Raw genomic sequence first — 25,780 nt, forward strand, 5'->3', positions numbered from 1 at the left:
TATATATTCCAGCACAAAGCATTACGATTAGCTTGTGGCTGCTGTGTGGAAGTAAAAGGAAAATTTTCGCACCTGTTTGACCTTGGGTGACCCCTGCAGAGCTGCCATCTAGTCCCACTTTGCATTATGGGATTGCCAAATTTAAAGATTCTTTTTTTCCTCTTAAAAACATAAGAAGAAACTTGATGCAAAGTGGTTCGCTATATTGAACAAATTTGGTTTTGTTTCTTTTTCTTCTCTTGTCACAAAAACACAACTAATGCACATGTCAGACCCCTGTGGTTGGTGGAGGGGGGAGTGAAAGAAACTTCCTGCAACATCTTAGAACAGATTTGCAGGACTAAAACCTTCCTTCATTCATTTCTAAAGTTGCATCCCTTTTCTCCAAGATTAAGAAAGACAAACTTAGGCATTCACGGCCAAAGTACTTTTTGCTTTTTAAATTAGTAATAACAGAAATGTTGTCATCCCCCCCTCTCCCCTCCCCACAGAGGGCACCATTGACATGTGCATGATGACAGCTCTGCCCTACATGCAGAAAATGTGTGAGAAGTGCACCTGTTCCGAGCCTTGAAAAGAAGGGTGTCCCTCGGGATGTACCTGTTGAGAAACACTGCGTAATTTCTCCTTGGGGATCTGTTCTCCCGGGGAGCCCATGTTCCGTGCAGCCTCCTGGGCCTCGGGCGTGAAGTAGATCGTCCACACTCCGGGGGCATTCGGGTGGATGTTCATCCGAAGAAGACCTGTTAAACAGGAAATCGTATAACTTCTTAAATATAACTGTGAATTTCTTATTTCTTTCATTATTGTGAATTTCTTGTTGATTCCCTTTATGCATTTTACCACTGGCTCCCATAAGCTACAGGCATGCATATAGTAGGTACTAAAGAGTACAGAAAAAGTAGCCCTTGATGAGACTTTTCTGGGACCATTGACCTAACTTCCTCTCAGTGTCCCTATGAATGCGGACATGAGTGGAAACAAAAAAAGATAAACAGACCGGGGCTCTAGCCAGCGTCCGTTTTTCCGTCAATTGACGGAAATTTGCTGTGTCTGACGGAAAAATTTTAAAACCAATCCGTCAACCTTGACGGACAAAAAATCCTTGTTGGAAGCTACAGGCGGCTTGGGGATGCTGTCCACGGTCGTAAAAGCCACACACTGTTTGTTTTGCTATTGTTATGATTGTTGACAATGTGTGTCGGCGCTCTTTCGCATACGATAATCTCATTAAAACCCGTTTTTCAAGGTCTCAGTTCAGTCCTTCTAATTAATTTTCGCGGTTTTCGCGACGATAGTAATTTCCTGACGGAAAAAAATTTTGAGCTGGCTAAAGCCCTGAAACAGACAAACAAAAATACTCCCATTTCTCTGAGGAAATAAAAAATTGAAAGTAAATCATTGGATTTCCTGTGACTTTTCAAATTCCAAATGACCAGTATAGTAGATTGACTGTAGGTTCAGTCAAAAATTTGTATCCATAAGCCTTTTTCCTTGTGCTACTTAAATAAAACCTTTATAAATTAGATGCAAGCAGTAGCACTATTTGAATTTTGAATGATGTGAGCCACAAAGTCCTAACCAGCTGACACCAGTGGGTCCAGGAACTCCTGTAGTCCTGTGGGCACCCCGCGGACGATGTCGCAGGAGTACCCGTCCTCTGGGAGAAGGAACGGCAGCTGGAGGTCAGAATCCTCCTCCAGACGTACGTCACCGCCGTCGCTTCGTGTTAGCTCATCCGCTGTGTTCTCAGCGACAGATACCACACTTTCAATCAGATCCTTAGGAGAGTAACGGGTAAAAAAATTAATTAGGAACTTTTTACCAATGATATTAATAGGCAGTAATCAAAAGTGATACTTGATACAGTTTACAGCTGATATGTCTGCAAGCTTACATTTTCAGCAGTAATATGCATGGTGTTCTCTAAATCATTGTGCCATTTGTAGGGATGTTTTCCAGTTCACAGGTAAAAGAGACCCGTTCAATGTGATCAGGTACATTTAGATTTTCAGCCATGAATGCAACTCTAGCACGATTCTGAGATTAGGCAACTTTCAGGTGATCAACAAATATGGTAGAAGAATCTACTGGCTTAACAGATGTTATGTGATTTGTATTGTCTGTACTAACCTGTGGTATTCTGGGCTCATTGGGGTCTGGCCTGTACTGTTCCAGCAGTGCTCTCAGCTGCATGGAGTTCAGCTTGAAGCAGGTGCTGCTGATGGAGGCAATGTCTTCTGCTGAGTGCTTGGGGGCCTGCAGAAGGTGTGCGGCCTGGGAAGGAAGAGTTTTATCAATCAGGCAACTTTATGTTTAGAACGTTAAATGCTTGGTAAGAAACTTGGGACTTAGTAATTACTGTGAACAGGCACTCATCTAATTGCAACATTTGACAAACATATAAATCTGCACTAAAATCCACAATATGTTCTGTTTCTCTTTAAGTATAATGTAAACTTTCACAATGGAAACTAGAAAGAATTACCTCTCTCCGAGGAAATGTACATGCATATTAGCCTATGGATTTATCATCTATCACGAACACCTACATCTATGTACGTGTAGTAGGAAAACTTAATGTAGGGACTCTCAGCTTAGAAGATGACGATGAATTTTCATTGCTCAACACCACAATCGCACAAGGTACAATGTATGTCAACCAATAACAACAACTACCTATATAGACAATGGTACTATGAGGCTATAAATGTTTCACCTTTATTTCAACAGGTGGGATAAAACAAGCAGTTTCATTTAACTGGCCTGGCCAAACTTTCACCACAAGGGTGTCTCTTATTTTCTACAGAAAATACGATAACAAGAAGGCTCTTTTGCATTGCCGTCCTTGCAACCAGAGGAGAACAATGCAATGTGATTCTTGACTTGTTCAAAGTTTCCTGTGATCCATCACTTTTGCCCTTCCACCAATGACGTAAACACCTTTTAAAGAAAACAGTTTTTATCACCTGACACAATTACCCCCTCAATGCATGGCTTCCTCCCACATGCTGTGTTATGTTTCCTATTGTTGGCTCTATTTGTTTGGAGAGGATCTTAAACAGATTAGCGTCGGCTTAGCCACCTCCCACTGGGTGAGGGACACAACGGTCCTGATAGGTGTGTCCCTTGTAAACTGGACTCTGACATCTCAGATTTCTGTAGTGACCACTAGAGATGAGTGGCCTCTTGTCCCAGGAAGAAAACACACTTCTCTTCCACTTTGGGGTTCAAGTGTTGCCTTGTCAACCCAAGCAAACACAAGAGTCATCAGGCGATACAGATCTAATATTTTGTTTGTAATCTTCTTTTTAACAGAATAAAGGAGGGCACAAAAAAAAAGATCTGTAGCTCCTTAGCAAAATTTTTTAAATCTTGAAAGTTTGCAGTGGCTTCACAGTAGCGTTTTAGTCATGGCCGATCCAACACAAAATTATGGCACTGCAAATATGAGCTTCCATTTTGTTACCACTGGACTACAGAATAGCTAACTTAAAGGCAACTGTGAACTTACACCACAACCAAAGACTCCATTCCATCCTATTGTTAAAAAGTCCCATGAAAATAAATTGATAAGCTAGTTAGAAGTGGAGCTATGTTCAAGCATTCAAAAACATAATCCTGGGAGTACACATAATTTTTTTGTAACTACGATTTGATACAGAAACGTATCAGAGGGCAGGGATAAAAAAAATAAACAAGTCCACTAGCCCTATTGTCGAGGGCAAGTGAAAGTGCTGTTCGGGCAAGTGCATGACCTACCCCACTTGTCCGATCGGGCAAGTAAGATTTTAGTGCAATTTTGACATACTTGTTACTTTTTACAGTCATGACATCAAGCAATTGTCTACAGAGAATTCCATTGCTGGAAGTGAAAATGCATATACTAGTAACAGTGACATTTGAATTTTGGGCAAGTGAAAAATTGGTTCGGGCAAGTACATTTTTTATGTGCTTGCCCAATAGGACAAGTGGATTTTAGAAAACTTGTTCAACCCTGGAGGGGATCAAACCTTGAACCTCTGGATCAAGACGAGTACAGTATATGTTACCTGGATGACCCGACAGAGGTGACAGTCTGCTGCCAGCTCCAGGCCCTGTTTCTCTGCCCACAGTTCCACCCTACCCAGGCGCCTCTTCAGCTTCAGCCCCCACATCCTGGTACACAGGCCCAGGTGGGGTTCCATCACAACCTGCAAAACAACATCACATTGGTTCCACAAAAACATTTTCTGCTTATGATGAACAATACTATCATCATTCATCTGAAATTTGCCCTTCTCCTGTCATTCAACATTGCACCATCAGAAAAAACAACAACAACATAATTCTGGCTCAAGATTTTTGCTGTCCGATAATTAGTTTTTAAGTTGAATTGTCTCGACATATTGACACTGTAAAGATGGCAGTGAGTCTGTAAACTGGCACTGTAGTTTGCAAGAAACATGTGTTTTAAAAGCCAGTCAAGATATATTCCAAAATTCATGTAATTACCTGGATGATTTAAAAGCACTGTTTGCTACTCAAAAGTATGTTTCAAACGTATCAAGTACCCAACTGCTAGTTCAGTTCAGTTCATCCTCGTTGTGTGAAGTGCCACAGAACTGCTAGCTACACTTAAACCGTAAAATTTGTATGTCCCTCAAGCATGACTTTGTGAAAACAACCTGTATCATCAGTGTATGATAGTTCCTGTACTTACCTTGTTGAAGAGCCACATGTTGATGAAGTGGAAGAGTTGGGAGAAGAGCTGGATGGTCAGAGCTGCGTTAACTCGGCAACGTCGTAGGAGAGACATGGCCGAAGACAGGGTGTTCAACACATCACCTACAGAAATGTACAATGGTGTCAAAAACAGTACTTACAATTGGTACTTCATGGAGGAGTGAATGCATTCACAATCTGTCATTCTGTAAATGAAGAATCAAAGAGCAACATTGTCTCTGACTCAGCCTGAGTAAATTTTAAATATTTCAATGAGCCTAACTTAGCAATATCTTCTAGTCAAAATATCAGAGTTATATCAATCTGTTGTAATTGTTTTTGTTCAAAGAGCACAACAGTAATTATCAGATTTAGAATGCAAAGAATAATACAAAATCTTAGATATTTTGGCCAATTCCTACCTATGTTTGGTTTGCCCCCCTTCATACCAGAGTTGGGGGACAGCCATCGCCCACTGATCCGAGCTGGGTTCTCCTTAGCGCTGGTGCGGAATGAGCGCTCTGACGAGTGGGCGCTGTGGTCACCATCATCTGTTAGAGAAACATGAGGAAAGGCATTATAGTACTACCAATTGAAAGTAGCAATTGTTCAGTGTCTAATGGACACCTAAAATCAAGTACTGAACAGTTACACTGATCATGACATCCATTCATCCAAAGAACAGACACACTGGGCTAGGCGAGATCTACAAAGTCATGACTGTATATAGTCTAAGCTCAAAAACTATCAGAGACTACTGAACAGCAACCCCCATTTGAGAATGCAGTACAAATGTACAAACAAGAGAATGATGGATCTCTAAGTGAATTTTAGAACAGACAGCACAGATGACAGACAGGACAGTAACATGTGTAGACAGCACTAACTGTGTATTTGTATATCAGCTGGTATCCTGGTAAGCATGGAGTCAGCTAGCAGCAGGACAGAAACATACAGTTTACCATCAATCCAGCACATGCACATTCCCTGAACACTTAACCGTAATTTAACATTGTCAAACATACCAACAGTAACAAGCAGTACACAAGCATGCTAAGCTGACACTTTTCAATCAAGTTGCCTTGCCAAGTAGTAATGATTATGTTACTCTATTGTTACTAAATCTAAGACACATTCACCTACTGTTCAAAACACATGGAGTTAAATCCCATGTTTTAGCTTCAATTATTCAACGTCAAGACAGATGCCAATGCAATAGCTCAATAAAGATGAAAATCTTGTAAGTTCTAAAATACTCTGTACAAGCTGGAATACTTTGAATTTTCAAGCCAAAGTTGATGTAGATAGTCATGAAGGAGAGATGGAATGAAGCACACAATGATGAAGTAGAGATGACTGTAATGTAGCTTTGTCTAAAACATGCAGCAGTTAGGATAGAGCAGATAGATAAGAATGGCTGAGCTGTGACTAGAGAGTTGGCACAAGCTTCAACCTGTCTCTAAGGTAAGTTGTTCGCAGCTCTTAGCGACGGCAGGGATCGTTTCAGACTGAACAGTCAGGACGGGCTCTGACTTGGCGCGAGATTTGGAGCGCAGTTTCCTTCGACCGAGACAGCAGAAGATCGGGACGGCTGGACTACAACTGGCGGAACGGGCTTTGGAAGGAATTTTTTTGATTATGTCACAAAGTTTTGCTCAAATTTGCCAATGTCTTTACTCTGTAAATTCTATTTGGTAAGAGAATCTTATTCACCAGATTTAAAATCATGTCTCCTTTTTGTATATTTTGACTCCAAGTTGAACAGATATCTGAGTACAGAAAGCAAGAGGTTGGCAAATTTTGACATATTTTCAAAGCCAATGAACGCATTTTCAGCCAAATGTCAGGAAGCATTAACCTGCTTAAGCCTTGGCATTAACATACTCAAGCCAAACTGGCAAAAGCCAATGTCTATTGAGAGTGCCTGAGTTCTTCTGCAGTGCAGATAAAAGCCAAGAATCTTATGGGATTTCAAAAATCTTGTCTATAGCAGGTTTAACCATGGTGGCAAGGACACTCAGTCAAGACTCAATCTTAAATCAAACCTGTATAGCTGTTGCTTTAAATGCAGTTTCTCAGATGAAGCTTCATTCGTAAATTTTACTTCAAGACACGCATCCAAACTATTAAAGCCGCAACAACTGTCGCACAAGCCAACCAAAGCCATAAGAAAGATTTTATCATAACTGCAACTTGGTGTCAATCTTAACCCTCCCAATGCCAGTGCTGATCTATACAAGGCTTTGTAGTCCGCCCTTGGCAATGGGAGGGTTAAACTTTGTCTTTGTCTGGTGCTTAGAGACAGCTTGAAATGCTTGCATGCTACACTGTGCACCCCAGCTGCATATCTGTCAAATTTTTGCCATGAAAAGGCTTCATGATAAGAAGACGGACTCGCACATGGCTCCCACAAGTGGTGGAAGGTGGGAGGTTTTTAATCGTTGAAAATTCTGTACACTTGACAGATACACAGCTGACCAACCTATGGGGAGGTAGCCAGGGCTGTTGCTAGGGTGATAGGCGTGATAGTTCAGAAAGATGGGCAGGTCACGCATGTCTAGAAAGCTGCCAAGTTTCCAGCCAGCCTCCAACATCCAGAACCGCCCCTGGTCAGCGTCGCTCGGCTTCACTGGCTCAAAGAACCATGGGAAAAGCGGCACACACATGGACACATCACAGAACGGGGTAGCAGGGAATGTGGGTCAGTGGGAAGTAATGTGGCAAGACAGAAGAGAGTCACAATGAAAGATAATACACATGGAAAGACATGGACAAATAGAAGAAATGAGAACAGAAAGAAAGCAATAGGAAGAGGTTCCAGTTATATAAAAGCAGAGAATAAGGACAGTGAAGTAGGGATGAAAAAATAAAGAGATGAAGAACAACAACATGTGAGACATAATAGTGACCACTTAAAATCTAACCTTAGCAATGTGTAAAGTATGACAATGCAAGAGACATTTGTGATGAAATGCAGATAAAGATGAATTCTGTGCAATACGATTTACACAGACCACATACAGCAGGAAAGTAAGAAATGTTGGCAGTAACAACAGTGTAGTATGGAGATGAAGCTATCATGCAAATTCAGCTTAAAGACCCACTCACAATTCAATCATGATAACATCTCCAATATGATCACAGATACTTCTTGAAACAAGCTTTCACCTACAATGTAGATGGTGAGCTTTTTTCCCTGGAACTAGCTGTAGATCCAGGTGAGCCGCCTGTAGCTTCCACCAAGGATTTTTGTCCGTCAAGGTTGACGGATTGGTTTTAAAATTTTTCCGTCAGACGCAGCAAATTTCCGTCAATTGACGGAAAAACGGACGCTGGCTAAAGCCCTGAGTCAGGTCTTCCCTAAGGTAATGCTGAGTTTTTATAAAATATGGCGTATAATTTTCATTAAGCTTTATCTGGGTATGTATGCAGTATGACAAGTCCTTTGATGTAACAATACCAGCAACAATAGGATACATGTGAGCCAGGTGTGTTACTGTAAATTTTGAAATGTTTGTGGGAGTTTCATCTAATGTGTTCAAACCTCTACTGCATATCTGTGACACTGCAAATATGTGTTTCAACTGTATTACTACTATACTTAACATTAAACAGGGAAAACCATGCTACCACGGTGCTGCAAAAAAAAAAAAATTGAAAGTGTGCCAAAGAGTATTTAAAGAATGGAGGAAGACTAATGTCATTGCAGAAGCAGTACTTATTTCACAAAGATGAAAGTGATTGACAGAGATGCTGACCTGAATGCCATCTGTACGGCATCCCCCAGAATTCCCTGTGCTTCCTGTGTCTGGCGAGACGTATCCCTGTCCATCTTGAGAAAGTGAAGCAACTCCGAGGCATTGGCCATCCAGAAGGCCAAGACTCCCGCAATAGCACTTCCCTCCTGAACATACAACAAGAAGTACAACATTGAATACTGTAGATTTGAATCTGTTGTGACTGATATGTCACTATTCTTCCTGGAGTCCGGGTGATTTGTAGAGAATCACGAATAGGTATATTAGTAAATAAGTCTGTCATCCATTGAAATCATGTTTCTGTGATCTTCAGCTTGTGGAAAAAAATCTTGTGCAAAAAAATATTCAAGACCTCATTCCTCCCTGAAAGATTTGTACTAGTTTACTGGAATTTCTTTTTTTATCTATTTATGTGAATTTCATTGTAAGAACAGACATATTATAGAACAGGAAAAGGAAGACAGGAAATCAGACAACCTATTCTGGGACCTTTCTGGGTCCAATGACCTAACTCTGTATAAGTGCCTCCGATGAGTCTAGCATGTGGACACATCAAATTTGAATTTCACCATCTGTCAGTCTCTTTTTACAACATTTTCTTCTTTACTACACACGCAAAGAGACACACCAAAACCTCCATACACGGAGGTAAGAATACCTGAATTGTCCTGCTGATCATACTGGCCACTCTGATAGTCATGGAGTTCAGCCTGTGCAGCCTCTCTGCAGCCGTCTGGACGTTCCTGGCGTCTGAGGCAATCCGATGCCTGGCCGCCATGTACAGGGTGTAGGTCGGGGCCAGCTTGAACTGGACAGCAGCTCCATTGACTTCACTGATCACCTGCGACAGCAGCTGTTCTTCAGCTGTGAAGAGTGACAGCAAAATGCATTATGCACAGTGAAGCTGACTAAAAAAAAAACAATGAAACAAAATGAGATGCAACAAAAATAAATTCTGGAACCAAACATGAATTTGGAGTCACATTTCCATGGACAACTATGTTGGAAGTTGTCCACAGTAGCCACTACTATAGACAGGTACACTAAAACCAGTAGCTGTTAGTAACATCTTCATTTGAGATTGCTTAGAGTGTTCTGCATTTCCTACATTGACTACTAGGGGGCGCTTTTGAACAAAGCCAACTTACTGCTGTCTCTGTACTCTATAGATGCTGGCAGCACCGTCTCAAAGGGGATGTTGGACCTGAAAGGAAGAGGATCAACGTTAACATGTTTGGAGGAACGATTGTTAATGATATCTTGTGATTTTACACAATAATAGCCTTCAGACATGAAGAATGTCCAATCAATTCAGTATTACATGCAAATAGGTGGCTAGGAGTAGGAGTAGGAGTGGGTCAAAGTCAAGGCAATTAACCCACCACAGACATAACATATGCTGAATACATGATAACTGTCATGAACACCACAATTTGCGATTGCAACATTTCCGCACAAGATGTGATGTTTGAAGATTTTCATGTTTCACTAAAATCATAAAGCTGGTTTCTAAGAATTTCATTCTTGTATAGCCTATTGTACAACTGAGAAGACAAATGGCTAAAGCACTATGATCGCAATGACCTTAATTTTCCTACATACGTATTGTCAGAACTGCTCTTACAGTGTAGTCCACAGCCTTGTAGCAAACTATACTCTCTGGATGAATGCCTTTAAGTCACTTGCTCTATACTACAAATGTATGCAATAGCAGCATCAGCAACTGAACTTAATACAAAGGAAGAAGTCTTGCCTGTACTACCAAGTGATGGCAACTGCATCAATGTAAACACGCAAAGTTAAGCCTACTAACCTGACTGGAGGCATGTGTTCATTTGGGACATCAACTGGCCTCTCCTGTAGGCCTCTTGGAGGTGTCTGCACAGATAAGGATAAAGATATTTAAAGTCCACATTGTTTCTAAGATAGTATATGGCACAATGGATGGACACATCATGTGCAAGTAAATGAGAGTGGTAAAATGCACATCAAGATTTATCATACGAAGATATTCCCATAGTTTTTTTAAATATGTAAGAGCAGTGGATTGTTTTTTTTAATTATCCATGGTGTCTAGCGCACGGTACTGGGAGGCAGAGCCACTTTTTTTATAAACAAGAACACAAACAACTGTAATTTTTTTGCTAGATCTACTGCACTATCACTTGTCTCCTAATGTGAATTGTGGTCCTCACCTTGTTAACAGGACTGGAGACAGTCTCGATGTGGCCGTCAACATCAAACGTTGTCTCAAAGTTGGCCTGGCCAGAGCTGGGGCTGTGGGTGGGTAGACAGGACGTGTACATGTATTATGGACTGTTGTAAGATTGGGGTCAGGAGGGACAGACATTATCTGGACTTCATGATGGGAAGTAATGCTGCAATCAGGGTGGTTAAAGGAGTGAAGGCTGAGGAGAATATCAATGAGTATAACATCTGAGGAGAATATCAATGTTTCTAAAAGGAAATTTCTATATTTCCCTATAAGGTGGTCCTGGTCAAAGATATCATAGTCAAAAACCATTATAACAATATACACAAAAAAATTATAACGCAGCAAATTATAACTCTCCCACAAGATACAAAAGTCTGTTTCTATTGTTCAACTTTCATGTATTAACATATGGCAGCTGTATAATACCCTTGGAGAAATGAGATGTTGAAGTCATTTGCCATTAGTAGAATTATAGATTGAAGCTTAGCTTTGTTATACATGTGTAAGTGTAGGTTTCCCTCCTCTTGTACTAGTACATATAACTTGTGAAAAATCACAATGGAAGAGGCAACCATCAAATACAATGTACAAATACAACGGTTACCAGAGTTAGAAGCAGCATGCAATACCTCAATGTTTTTTTTTTTCAAGAGTTAGGATTGATCCAAGCATGCAGCCAACAACAACACACTGGTTAGTAAGCTTTCCTACAAACCTTCTAGAGCACCTGGGGTCCAAGAGGCAAAGGAAGAGACAAAAAAAAATTGGGAAGTTTTACATCTATTCTCTGCAGAAACATGTGGGAAAGTAGGAAATAGGTGACATGGTGAATGTACAAGGTGTGTTGTAAGATACAGATCCTGCACAATAGATTTTTAAACAAAATTTGCAATCACTTTTTGTGTAGTGTCACAGTCCTTCTTTTTTTGGTTTCTGATAACAATCAATGACTGAATTCACTTTATCCAATACATACTAAAACCAAACTATCTAAAATGTTGTAAAATGAACAAAGTCCTATTTCCTTTAAAGAAATCATTCAAGCAACATTCACAAAACTCGAAAGACTTCTTAAACCTTTCCATAGGTTTTCATGGGATGATATAAACACTCTTTTTTTTTTTTCAAGTTTCTTTCAAGAAAAAAGACCTTCTTTCTCAGCACTGTGCAAGGTTTCATCTCACCACATCTTGTATAAATACACCAGTGTCAAATGTTGAGGAAAGGGTGCAGAACTGAAGAAGAGGAGTTAAGACAAAAACAGGCTGGGAAGAACCAACCTTCGGACATAGTCCCGAACCAGAGCGTTCAGCATTCTGGGAGGATGGGTCCAACGAAGGCCAAAAGTCGACAAGGAAATCAACGCAAGTTAGAAAGGAGGGTGGAAAAGAGCGTGCTCCCTGGAGACATGTTAGTGCGATAAGGCCACATCACCTGAATTCTTTGCTTCTCCCATTTTTTCATCACAAAAAAAACTTTGGAAAGAAAAAGCTTGCTTTACTCCCACAAATATACCACTAATGAGGAAATGTTGAAAAAAAACTTGAACCTTGCATGGTTTTATTCTAGCAAAGCCAAAGAAATGCCAATATCAAGTCAGAATTGTTTGAGCTTGAATTGTAACTTATTTTGTATTTCTATGGTGTTAAAACTGGAGCAGTACTTTTTTCAAACCACAGTATGGGAAACAATGAATTCAAGTGGTGACGCCATGTCTTAAATACAAAATGAAGGAAATGGAAAAGGAGGAAATGAACTAAGATGAGGAAGTGGGCAGTTTGGACTACTAACATGGTGCAGTACTCTTTCATCCCTGTGTGTTAATGGTTTAGTTTATGTGAGTAGCCGGCTTGTTCAACCACACTTCACAGCACTTAGCAGTCATACTGATGCCGTGTTGACATGATGTGGATGTTGTTGAGACTTAGATGTGGGATGAGTCAACAAAACATGTGTACACGCTACTGTGCACCAATTTGGAACGAGTCAACAAAACATGTGTACACGCTACTGTAGGCTAATTTGGGACAAGTCAACAAAACATGCTAATTACTGTGGACTTAGCATTTTGCAGACCAACAAAACTCTAGTTGTATTGGTATGACAAGCTGTTGCCATACCAAATGCAAACATAAACAGAAAGGACACTACTCTCGGCTAATTACAAGTAACCAATCTGTTTGGAGGGGCCTTTCTTGGAAACTTGATAATGTACAGTCATATTACGTTTTCCTTTAACTTAAAGATGGAAAAGACGCGGGCTTTCTCACCTGGACTGTTCTGTTGGTCCCCTTCTTGGGGAAGATTGGGTCACGTCTGGTCTTCCTCCTTGAGATTTCTGTAAGAAACAAGCAACTGGTATCAAGCAGATTGTTGTGCTAAAATAGGAGGCTGGCAATGGCTAAGAAGATTGCAAAGACAAGCATAAATACTGAAATAGGTACTAAGATAAGACTTGCACCATGGTGTTCAATACAAGTAGTCTAAGTTGAGTATCCAGAACTAAGTCTGGGTAGCATTTTGTTGGGCAGCTTAATTTCCCCCAAATGACACAGTGTACCATAGAATCCAACATTAGGATCTAAGGGCAAGAATTTTTATTAGGACTTGTACATGTAGTTGAGGATATACAGTAATGAAGCACTGTAGATTTTGTGGTAATTTAATTTCATGGTAGAAAAAAAAGAATGATTTCAAGCTTTGCATTTTACGTCGGAACAATTAAATGGAAATGTCTATTTGCAGGGTAATGACTTTGAGGTGGAGGGATTACTGAAAAAATAAAACCACCATGCACATTTTCAACTTTACGGTATGTCACCAATACAGGATCTTAGCCTTACCTCAACGGGCACAGGTTCACAGAAGCGGAAGGTATGCATCTTGCCAAAGCGGACTACCGAGTTGTGCTGTAGCATGGTGGTCTCGTAGATTCGCTGCCCGTTGACGTACGTCTCTGCGTCGTGGTTGGTCGGGGTAACCGTGACGACTCCCTCCATGTTGGCGATGACACAGTGGCGTGGTTTCACATTAGGAGAGAACAACTGGAAAAAAAATACCACCAACAGTTTTAATTTGTTCACTCGAAACAAATGGCTACTTTGGACCAAACACATTTATGTCACAAAAAGCAATCATGTTTCTTTTGCTGCTGCTAATGGTTTAATGAAGGGCAGTAAAGAAAATAAAAGTATAACAGGCTTTCATCGAAGCAAAATGTTGATAGAAACAAGACCTGGGATAATGTGGATAAATAAGGTGACGTTAGATTTTAGCTTTTCTGGTTAATTCATGAATGTCTTGACTGGAGCAAAATTAATCTCAACTGTAATGAAAAGTGGGCTGCACAGTGCACAGCATGCTGGCTATCATGCTAGTGCTGCATAAAATGAGATAATGGAAAATGACAAAAATAATCATCAATTCTGAATAAGTTGGGCACAGCCATGTCCTCCATGCACAGCCATTGTCATCTTAACCTTCTTATCATTATCATCTGTTATATCACCAAGGAAAGTATATGGGATATATCATATGGGAGCCACCACTGACTGTCACCAGCAGAAGCAAGAAGGGATGGTTAGCAAGTTGGCATTAACTGATTAAGGAACTGGGTGACAAGCACTTAGACACAACTGTTGCTTTTAAGGTTTGGGGCAAAACCAATCTTATTGCTTATTTTTGAACTTTCAAAATTTTCTTTATCTCAGTTCAACATCATGACAGAAAAATACTGAATAACTTTGCATGTTTACAATCAGTCAAAGGCATTTTTAACGTTTTTGCACACTTTTCTTTTCTTTTGTCTGAAAAACAAGCAATAGAATTGCAGTAGCCCATGCCTTTCTATGTAGGGGAGATGTTTACCACCCACATAGCACAGGAAGGTTCCCACCTACCTCCCCTTTGGAGGAGGAGTGGTACCCAGAGTCTGTCTCCGCCACATTCAGCTGTGCCAGTGGAAGAAGTGCTCAGCTTTGGTTAGTGGGTCAGAGGAGAGAGGAGCTACTACCGGAAATACTGATGAAACTTAAATGTGTAAGTAGAGTTAATAGTGTAAGATAGAATGATAGAATAATGGCAGAAAAGTTCCACATTCTACAGCAATTCAAGAATGAATTCTTCGAAAAGAAAGCAAAACCTTTTACCCTGCAAAAAGATTACCAATGACCAACAAGTAACCACAATACAAACTACCACACTACAAAATCAAGTTTATTGGCACTTTGAGATGGTCAAAGAACATTAGTAAAAGAGAGTGGTAGGATGGACACCTCAAAATCTTCATTGAATATGAAACTCTTTATGTTACTAGTCTTCCTCTGTAACGTTCTGCCCATTTTTCTTCCACATCAGCAAATGATAAAATTTACTTGTTCTCCTAATGTCAAAATATGTCATTTTCAAATAATGCACCTCTATCCTTTTTCTTGGGTTCTTTCATCCTCATAGTATTACAAACCTGTTGGCATGTGAACATAGATACAAGACAAGTCTTCGAGGCGAAATACAAGATTTTAATGGGAATGTGGAAGCTGAACAATGCCTATGACTGTATGGCAGCTTGAGGACAAGTCTTACTGTTTACAGTATAGACAGTAACTATGCATAGTTTCAGGCCTACCTGAAGGTACTGTCCGCTTGTAGCCGACGACCTCTCACTGCCAACTTCAGTGACATTCGGCTGCAGGCGGTGCAGGCGGGGCTTCAGCATTTCTGAACCATCTGGGGTAAAAACAAAACATCACAGTCATCAGAAAAAACACAGTTGAGACTGTGCAATGCAATTTCCTTAAACTAAGGATAGAAGATATTTGTTATTGTTGTTAAATCATGTTGCATGCATGGTTTAGTAATAGGGCCACATCCACTGATTTTATGAAAGTCATACATTGTATCACTGGCCACAAATTTGTACTCAACAAGAAAAAGAAACTTCATTGATATGTAGTAGTGAAAGACTTGTGTAGTGGAAGCTACCTGAAAGGTCTAACCACTTGACTGTTATCTGAGTTATTGCTGAGTAAAGGCAAAATAAGAAAATACATACATGTTGTAATTTTTGGAAACTTTGGTACAAATGAGAATTGTGAAAAAAATCCTTCAGCAAAATGAGATTCTTTTTTTTGTTCTTCTTTTTCAAAATTTATCAAAATAAGCTTTGCTTTGCTTGTGTCTTTGTTGTTTTGTTTTTCCCTCTCAAGTATAAATAAGATGCCATCCATATCATCATGTTGATGTGGCCTAGATGAAGTGCCAACTTACTCTTGTTAACCAACTTGCCTGAAGACGGCAGAATGAGGCAGAGAGAAAAGTAGGATGAGTGGGACAGGAATGAGTGACAGATAAAAACTCAGGCCACAGAAAAATCTCTAACTGATAAAGATGAGAGATGTAATATCTAGTCTTGCAAATACAATAAATACAAAGTTTCACACTCTGAAGGTAACTTTGCAATTTCAGTTCTTTCAGTATCATCTCCAATATGACTGTGTATTCTTCTATCACACACTATAATAACTAAAAATCCATAAGGTGTTAAGACAATTATCTTCTGATTGTATCACGAAACAATAAAAAACACTCTTAATGCTCTCTATCAAATGAAGAATTATTATGGATATAATTTACTGATAAACACACAAATTGTAGAAAATGGTTTCTGAACTCTATTACTGTACATAAGATTTTTGATAAGAATAGTAACGCACCAGGGTTGAGTTCCACCATGAAGGGTAGCCTGTCCTGTGGCACAGGTCCCATGTCCTGGTAACTGTCACTCTCGCTGGACTTGCTGCTGCTCTTTGACTTCTTAGGCTTCCTCTTCTGTCCGTGGGCATCAGACGGACGTCTCTTTAGCTGGAACGCGAGTGTGCCTATAGAGACACAAAAAATGGTTTGAAAATTGAAAAGAACATTGGAAAGATAGACGTAGATACAACTGCGAACTTTCATGAAATAAACTGGGATTAACAAATCTGTGATCTACAGTTCAAAAGGAAGCTGCATGGGGATAGGACACAGCCAGATTCTAACTTCTGTATTAGCTTCTACATTGTATAATTGATTTTACCTAACATTACATTTGAACGGTATTATCTAAAGTAAAGCATACCTTTCTGTGCAGGCCAGTCCATTAGAATCTGGAGGGGGCAATCATCATCATCTAGTATCAACTCCCTGCCCCATCCCCCTGTCTCAGTCACAGTGGTACTGCCTGGTGGAAGCTGAACCTGAAGAAAGTGTGCAATGCTCAGTTTTCTCATCAACATAACATTAACCCTCTCCTGCTATGGGTATACCTGTGCACCAAATTCAAAATTGGTTACAAAAAAACATTAGCAGATTTAACCATCCAAATGTCACGGGCCAATTACGATACCTACTCCCAATTGGCTGTGACACTTGGAAGGTTAAGAGAGATAGAAACACAAGGCTATGCTGCAGAATTCAATTCAGTAAAACAAACATTGTCCTCCCGATATCCATAAGACTGGGAGGGTTAGCTTAATAGTTAACATAAGATACAACTCTAGCTGAAATTAAGTAATAGATAATAGGGAAACTTAATATTCTTCAGTGGCTGAAAGAAATGAATGGTTTAATAAAAGAAAAAGAAAACTAGGTCCATCTGATTATCCTTTGTGGCCCTATTAAACTGTATGGTAAGTGTAAGTTAGTTTTGATCTTCTTCAGCAAGTAACATGCATGACATAAATAAATGATAAAACAAACAAAGCAGGAAATGAATATAAATATTGAAAGGTATTAAGAAATAAGAGAATGGACAAGGAAAAGGACTGAATTGAAGTTGTGCGCGTGATACATGCAGAAACTAACAGGAAGGAACATTTCACAAACAAATAGATGAAGGTATACAGTTTACAGGTACCCAAAGCCATGAAGACATGCTACGATACAAATAAAGCATCCAATGTTCCCAAATCTGGCCAAAAAGTGAAATAGAAAGAGTAGCAAGTTATATAATTCTTTCATCAACAGTCACTTACAGAGGATTTGAAAATGACAAAAAGACAACAACAGTAAATACATGGCACACAAAGCAGGGATAAAGTACCAACTGAAAAACAAAGGAGAGGTGAGGATGCTAATCAAAGCCTGTGATTTCATGTGGTACAAGCTTCTGTGGCATCAGGCAGGAATGTTTTGTGGATGGGTGGTTTGGTGTCTAGGGATACAACACAGCAGCCAAGCAGGGACTACAAGGTATAGTTACATACTAGGAACAGCACATCTGGAGGGAAAGAGCGGGACAACACCTACAGTGTAGAGGAAAAAGCAAAGAAGATAATGACACCTTCCCAACATGCTGTGCAATGACTCAAGGTGGCTGACTTTGAATTCAGTCCACCATCTTGGAGCATGGCTTGATGGGAAGGTTCTGTCATTTCTTTCGTAACAATACATGCAGCAGTGTGGCAGACGCTACAGGAAAGCCAGTACAAGAGTGGTAGGGGACGGGGAGAGGGCTACTGTGGTGAAGGGGAAGGTCAAAGCAAGGTCACGGCACGTAGCAGGAGCAGCAGGGATTACCTCCCTGATGGGGCTGAGGTTGTTGCCTATCCTTCTCCAGGTGGAGGTTCCTGGGGGAAGCTGGACCTACAGGCCAGGAGACACAGAGAGAAGAGAACACGCAAGAACATGGAGCGGCCTCAGTACCCTTGTCCTGTACTGCTTCTGGAAGAAACTGTGTTCCCCCAGAAAGCAGCATCTAGGAGATAATGTGCAAGGTTTCCTTGCAACTCATCTATGAAACAGGACAAGGATAAGGCCAATAGTTTTGAGGGGCCATGGAGAGTTTTCTACGAGGATGTGCAAGTGGTTGTTTCACTCCTTCTACCACAGGACTAACACTTAGAAACAGAGACCCTGGTCAGCAACCACAAAAAAAAGGTGGCACATGATCAGACATTACATTCCGTTCTGTTCAATTCATGTTTGGGCAGGTTCAATTTGTAGAACCTCTTCAACGTATATTACATAACTCCTAACACTTTTAACAATGAATACATTGGATACTTTTCCTGATCTGTGCTTTCGTACATACATGTACTATGTGGACTAACCAGAAAGCTCTGTGTTGGAGGAGTGAAATCATCACACAAAGACACACAGTTTTTGTTACTGATTAGCAAAGACACAACATAGACACACATGTTACTAGTGCTGCTGCATTTGTGAACAAGTAAGTTTGGAAAAACATGTACAAGTCATGCAAAACAGTGGAGACAAATGGGAAAAGGAGGATAATGTCTTATTACTTCATTTATCCAACAATTCATTTTTGGTATCCCACGCACAAGGATGGATCAGAAAGCACCAGGAATGGGTCAATCAAAAATTTACATTTTTTACATCTATTCATTGTTGGGACAGTTTTTAAATAATATCACCCTTAAGTTTTCTGATCCATCTCTAAGCTTTAGAAAAGTGCAAGAGTGGGTGCAACTACAGACAATATTTAACAACTACTGTATTTTGTAACATTGTTAGCAAAAGTTATACATACATTCCTAAGTCTGGAGGTAGATAGCTAAGAAGGGGAACGGAAAAGTGGAATAACATTGCGAGAGGTACTTTATATATGTAGGCAAGTAGCAACACAGAGAATTATCTCAAATCTCCCAGGATATTATATCATCCTTTTATAGAGTCTGTTATAAAACTGGTACATTCTGGTACATGTACGTCCAAGTTGATACATTATTTATTAAAAAGACTTAAATATATGTTACAAAAAAGAACTTCTGCATGTGATCTACTCAAAACGGAGAGTAGTGTAGTAGTGACACAGTAAAAGACACACTATTCACCTGACACATTTACTGGAAAAAAAACAAGGATTAACTTTGTCAACATGTCTTCAAGAAGTCATACTATCAATCATGAAGAAACTACCTTTACATAAGAACCACCTGGCTAATGGGACCCCTTTTTGCTGGACCTTTGGATAATCTTTCTACTACCACAGGCAATAAAAACCCAGGGTTCCTGCCAGTGCAATTGAGCATAAGGGGCTTCTACTCTCGTGATTTGAATCCACTGCGTTGTGATTTTAGCCTCTATGCTGTGTTTCACTTTCAGCCAGTGTAGCAGGCTTTTCTGTTGTTTTGAAACAAAGGTAAAAAAAAAGTTGGCTTTATTTCCTGAAATTTGGCCCTTAAAATGCTTTGCTATGCTAAGATGGCCCCTACACTGATCCTGGTAAGAACCCTGGTCAATCCATCTATAGTGACCACCTGTCCACATAGGGCAGATTTTCTCAAGCAGTCTTCTTGGGCATTTTAACTGCAGAAGAAGAACTGGTCTCGGTTCGAGAATTATTGAATCCCTTACACATTACCTATAGAGCCATCGTCTTAAAAATCTTTTTCTTCTTACCTGTACAAGGCAGTAGTCCAGGGGGTCCTCCTTGTCTAGACCGTACTTCTCCAAGGATTCCTTCACCACGAACGCTGCCGTGTCATTGGTTGAGAGGAGAAGGGTTTTGTAGGGCACCTCTGGTTTGATAGTTTCAGCGTAAACTTTCAGGGTGCCACCTAAAACGGGCAGATATAAATCAATTCAACACAGAATATTTCATTTTTCAAGAACAACACAACATATATGACAGAGACCTCAAATAACACAGCTGAGCTAAAAGTTACAGAAATGCTAGATATATCAATATCGATTGAAATGTTTGCTAGTTTAATTATTTTCATTAGTTGTCTCTGTCACAATTGAGATGCCTATTAGTATGTTTCCATGTTTACTGTTTTTTCTGACCTTGACCCTATTTAACCTTGACCCTACCTGAACTTGGCCCGCTCATGAACTGCTGCAGTTTCTTCTCTAGTTTCTGTTGGCGGCGCCTCCTCATGACGGCCTCTGGGTTGGAGATGGAGCGTGTGAAACCGGATTCCGGCAGCTCCTGGTACAGTTTCTCCGCTGCTGACTCTTCTCCTCCTGGAGAGGTAGGGGTCTGGGAGAGGAGATATGCAAATTAGTCATGTTGTAAGCTATCAGAAAATTAGATCAGACTCCCAACCTTATAGCCATTTGACACAACAGTGTCAAGTATTGGATAATTGTTTTAAACATCAGTTAGCTATTGACTGCTTAGGGGTTGTCAAGGCAAAGTCAAAACAGATGAGTAATCAAACATTTTAGCTGTCATATAATGTAATATTTGATGTCAAAACCATGCAATGCTCATGCCTGGGTGCTGTATAATTCTCATGCATTAAGCATCCAATAGCAAACTTAAGAATGAATTTTTTCGAAACACAAAAACTAATTCACCATCCCTTATTCCATTATCATCATGTAAGTTTTTCATGCAATGATTGTGGATTTCACATGCATTTGAAACCTGAAATCACTCTGTACCCGAATCCATTGTTCATTTTCAGAAATGGGACATTTTGTTTTCAATCTATCACTTTGAAAATGGCTACCTGTATACATTGTATAACAGTGGTAATCAATCAAAAGATAAAATGATTGCATGAATGGCAATTTCTGCTTTCTAAATCAAACACAATTCAAAATTTGTGATTCAACAGCTCATTTAATCTCAAAGAAGGCAACCATCTTGTGTATCGTACAACTTGTTTTTAATCTTACCAAAATGTGCATTTGAGCACATTTTTTTACCTTACTCAACACACAAACACACACTGTATTGATAGCTTTGGCAGCAGAAATTAATTTCATTACATCCGAGTTTGTCTCTAAGAATAGAGCCATAGGGATCACAGCAATCAGAAAAGCTGTCAGCAAGAAGTATTCTACAAGCTTTTAGGTAATGATAGAACTGGAAAAATGTAGAGGACTGGATTTTGGGGGTGGACAGGGTGCTTTCAGCACATGGGGTGAAATGTCAGAAAGTTGTGAAGAGTTCAAAACCTACATCATCCTTGGGAAGGGATACCTTAGGAGAATTCTCCTTGCCCTTCGCAGCTAGAGCCTCTTTCTTTTTCTTCTTCTTCTCCTCTTTCTTCTCTTTCTTGGAGGGTTTCCTCTTGAAGTTCTGCATGACGGACTTGTCTTCGAAGTAGTCACCCGTACCCTGCAATCATGGAAAACATTTTATTTAGCCTTCGGCCGTCGGGCGATCCGACCCGCGGTCGGGCTGATACCTTGGGCGATACGGAATACACCGTGTTGTATTCTATATGTAGCACAGGCCTCGAAGTTGTATCACACAGGCTTCCTTCGAGACACAACTTCCCTGTGAAGAGGTGCAGCCCTTGGTTTTAAAACTATAATTACTTTCAGTGGTGACAGTATTTCTTGGCTGATTCAAGAACAGATAAAACAAACATTGGGTAGAGTTTCCATGTTTCACACTGAGTCACTTAATGAACTCCTCTGATGCCTGTCTTGAATTACAACATACTAGTAGGGCATCACCCCTTGAATTTAACTCACACCCAAGAGACACTGCTGCTTTTGCTGTATTACCAGCCTTTTCCTAGCATGATTAAATCTTGCTTATAGCAGCCCACCCAACATCCACGAGCCTCTGCGGGGAAGGGCCAGTTACAGCCCCAGGCAGCAGAGTTTGTGTTACACAAACTAGCCTTTTCCTAAACACAAGCAACTAAGAAGCCAAATATGGGGATTTTAGATCATTGCTACAAATTTGGACACAAAAATTTGTACCGTTGTTCAAATGACAACTTTAAAATAATTGATATCAATTCCTTATATCACAGTAATGTCCAAATCTATTCATACACAAATAATTCATTCTGATGTCAAAACATGTAAAGTCTTGACACGCTATGTTTAACTGGATGAATAATCACACTGTTGATTTAGTCATTATATAAAATATCCATTTAAATACCACACATCAATATATTTTCCGGTAGTTATTTTTCTGAGTCATTATTACCTAAGCGCTTGAAGCAAACAAAGGCAATGATCATTAGCTGTATTGTTCTTTACACTTTGTTGCACTATTTGCAAAGCAGTATCATCTCCCTTATTACATCCCAGTGTTAGGATGTGCCATGTTTGTAGCTACAACACAGACACAGCGTAATCAAGAGTGATCAGGAGACATACGGAAACATTGAGGTTGTCCTCCCTCTTGAGCAGGAAGCGCCCTTCCCGGTCATCCTTGTTCCAGTTCAGCTGCACCAATAGCGGCTTCTCGTTGTCGTCTAACCGGCGCTCCTCTGGAAAACACGCAACAAGCAATTTGTAACTCATATAGTATGTGACACCATACAATACATGAAAAGTCAAACTAAGGATAGAATTTTTTTTTTTTTGCCTTTACTGCAAACTCATTTATTTTAGAGGGATTTTATTATAAAAAGTGTGAAGTTGGGGATTGAAATTCACTCTGAAATACAGTAGTAATACAGCACATATTATTTCCCAGTGTCAAAATTTCACGGTGGGGAGCTCATGATGAAAATAAAACCATAACAAATATTAAGAAATTTACCATTCGTAGCCCAAATTTCTTGTTTTAATATATTAATATGTTACACCCAATTTCTGTACATATATCATCAACAAAGTAAGATGTCAACTACACAGCTATCTAACCCTTTTGCTAAAAACATACAAACACTCGTATCTTTAAACAAAATGTTAAGATTTCCAAGCATGTTCAACTATAATTACATCCACCCTTTGCTCAACTCTGGAATTGGCATATGTTCAAACCTACCGCCCACACACAATACCTACCCTGCAGTTCTAGATAACTTCCATATTTCCTGTCTTAACCTCTTCACAACACTATTGAACATTGTCCAAATCCTAAAACAGGCAACCAAACTATGCCATTAGTTTCTTTGGATCCCAAGAGCTTTCAAACAATTATGAAGGCTTCCTGAATAATGCAAAAAACACAGGGGTCACAGTTTTCACATCTTGCCAGACTTTGGAGAGTAAAGTTTGGCCCCCAGGGCTGCAAAGTTTAGAGATCTGTGCCAGTACATTAGTAAGCGATGATACAGCATGACAACTTTTAGCCTCTGGCACAGACAGACTGCTGCCAAGGAAAAATACTGTTGCAACTTCTGGTTTTCATTTAGAACCACCCACAGGAAAGAGACAGTTAAACTTGGCCTTATCCCAACCATGCACAGCATGGCAACATCTTAAGAAACTAAAGACTCAAGAGTTAAGAAAGCTCAAAAAAGGTCTTTTGACTACATCTGTAACACCTGCCTGCCTGTAAAGTTCTCAAATTTTCTTTCTTTCTCCACTGACAATCACAATTAACCTTTTCCTACTGGGATCCAGTGAACCAAAACTGATTTTCTGTTTGGCTAAGTTCATGGCAGTGAGAAGGTTAAACTTTAGTCACCAGGATCATTATGGCAAAGTTGGCATAGTTTAACTACATGACAAGTCACTGCTCTGGCTTATCAGGTGATAAGGCTTTGTAATATCTGAATTGCCTACATAATGCTGCCCTGGCTTCCCTCAGGAAGGAAGTATTACATTATGCAGACTTGTTTTTACAAACTCCAGTATAACATGACCCTGAACTGATCACTGGAGGCAGATAAGGATAGATTAGTATCCCCTTAGGGTAGATCAAGGAAAGATCTCTGGCAAACACTTTTTTACACAACAAGCACTATGGCACTTGAAATGAAATATTTTGCTGTGCACATTGCTATTCACACATGGACATGGACCCCTCTTTATATTTCTTGGTTTACCCCTTACAAACCCTTTCTCTCCTGAGTACTGAAAGGATACAGACAGCAGCAGCTGCAACCTGTCTCACACCTGTGTTTTCTACACTCACACCACAGGCTGTCTGCAAGGGGTTAGGAACTCACATCTTAGGGGACATTCCAAACTTGAAGCCAAGGGGGATGGGGATTATTGACAATGTAAACATTGGGAGGTCTAAAAAAAAAGTAAAATGATCTATATTATCAGAGAGGGTGACAAAGAATAGCTGCAGAAAATGGTAAAATTCTAACGTTACAAAATGTCTTTCTACTGCTTGTTACAAATTCCAGGTGATGGGAAAACAAGTTTTTTCTTGGAAGTTGAATCGGCTAGACTTTACTCCGACAACACTTTTGATGAAGCCAAGCCTTCCAGGATTTTGGCTCCAACTCTGTGCTGTGGGGGTGATTTGTGCGCTATATGTGTGATAGTGTCTAATGCTAACACCATGTGAAGACCTTACTGCACATAAACCTTACAGAGTGAACCTTTTAAACATTTGGGGCTTGGCTGAGAACACTTGTGTAATTTTCAGTGGTCAAAGCAACAAATTCAATTTGTGAGGGTGGAAAGGAATTAAGTTTTGTGTTAGATGCTGTCCTGAAACACTTAGGTTCAACACCTATATTCTATATGTCTGTACTAAATCCAAATCACTCTATTATATATGAAGTTTTTCTGCTCTCCATTAACTATAGAATCATTCTTGTAAACATATTTCAATCATAAATCAATTTTAATGGTTTTCCGATCAGGCATTCTGATGAAGATGCCCTCAATCAACAAATGATGGATTTCCTTTGTCAGTCTACAAACCGCTCAGTTATACATCTGGTTGTATACTTGAGAAGAAAACCAAAAGCTCCCCTAGAAACACAGATCCAAACCATCTTGTTGTCCTGTAGAGACTGTATCAAGTTAAAAAGCTCCACTATTGAACATGATGTTTACCACACACAGGACAGGTGATAACAGACAGAGAAGTCTGGCTTGTAACAGGGGACGACCTGGCACATGCTGTCCCTTTCAACAGCTATCAATCTGTAGTACTACAGACAAACAGAGACTCTGGATTTGATTCTAGGCAAGATGTCTGCAAATATCTTTCTTTTTACTAGGGATAGGTAATCAGGGCTTTATAAGATAATATCATATTGGGAACTATCTCAATATTCACAAGGTGTAAAATAAAACATTTTGGCAAAACTATTTGAAAGAAGGAGCCACCTATATATACTGTTATAATTACATACACATAATCTTCTTTGTATAGGTCAGAAAATGAAGTAATCTAATTCACAAATATGCAATAAACCTTCATTCATTGTCATTGCTATTGTCAATATCACTAAAAATATCTGTGATTCTTTGCTTTAGGTATGTT

At 39.8% G+C, this 25,780-nt stretch overlaps 1 protein-coding gene across 1 annotated transcript in view; it reads right to left on the reverse strand.

Annotated features, from left to right (window-relative positions):
* The window catches only part of LOC118422231 (afadin-like), a 68,566-nt gene that overhangs the window by 25,419 nt on the left and 17,367 nt on the right, over positions 1 to 25,780 (reverse strand). The window contains exons 3-25 of the mRNA XM_035829747.1: positions 22,756 to 22,868; positions 21,593 to 21,751; positions 20,494 to 20,662; positions 20,080 to 20,237; positions 18,232 to 18,297; positions 16,793 to 16,910; positions 16,389 to 16,553; positions 15,302 to 15,402; positions 13,521 to 13,721; positions 12,948 to 13,015; positions 10,658 to 10,739; positions 10,276 to 10,340; positions 9,611 to 9,666; positions 9,121 to 9,326; positions 8,432 to 8,608; positions 7,187 to 7,337; positions 6,158 to 6,319; positions 5,127 to 5,255; positions 4,703 to 4,827; positions 4,053 to 4,193; positions 2,134 to 2,277; positions 1,583 to 1,781; positions 559 to 743 (exon numbers count right to left, since the gene is read on the reverse strand). Of these exons, the coding sequence (XP_035685640.1) occupies positions 559 to 743; positions 1,583 to 1,781; positions 2,134 to 2,277; positions 4,053 to 4,193; positions 4,703 to 4,827; positions 5,127 to 5,255; positions 6,158 to 6,319; positions 7,187 to 7,337; positions 8,432 to 8,608; positions 9,121 to 9,326; positions 9,611 to 9,666; positions 10,276 to 10,340; positions 10,658 to 10,739; positions 12,948 to 13,015; positions 13,521 to 13,721; positions 15,302 to 15,402; positions 16,389 to 16,553; positions 16,793 to 16,910; positions 18,232 to 18,297; positions 20,080 to 20,237; positions 20,494 to 20,662; positions 21,593 to 21,751; positions 22,756 to 22,868 (3,140 nt within the window). The remainder of the gene's footprint in view (positions 1 to 558; positions 744 to 1,582; positions 1,782 to 2,133; positions 2,278 to 4,052; positions 4,194 to 4,702; positions 4,828 to 5,126; positions 5,256 to 6,157; positions 6,320 to 7,186; positions 7,338 to 8,431; positions 8,609 to 9,120; positions 9,327 to 9,610; positions 9,667 to 10,275; positions 10,341 to 10,657; positions 10,740 to 12,947; positions 13,016 to 13,520; positions 13,722 to 15,301; positions 15,403 to 16,388; positions 16,554 to 16,792; positions 16,911 to 18,231; positions 18,298 to 20,079; positions 20,238 to 20,493; positions 20,663 to 21,592; positions 21,752 to 22,755; positions 22,869 to 25,780) is intronic.

Source organism: Branchiostoma floridae, chromosome 9 (assembly GCF_000003815.2).
Source record: "Branchiostoma floridae strain S238N-H82 chromosome 9, Bfl_VNyyK, whole genome shotgun sequence".
Classification (NCBI taxonomy): domain Eukaryota; kingdom Metazoa; phylum Chordata; class Leptocardii; order Amphioxiformes; family Branchiostomatidae; genus Branchiostoma; species Branchiostoma floridae.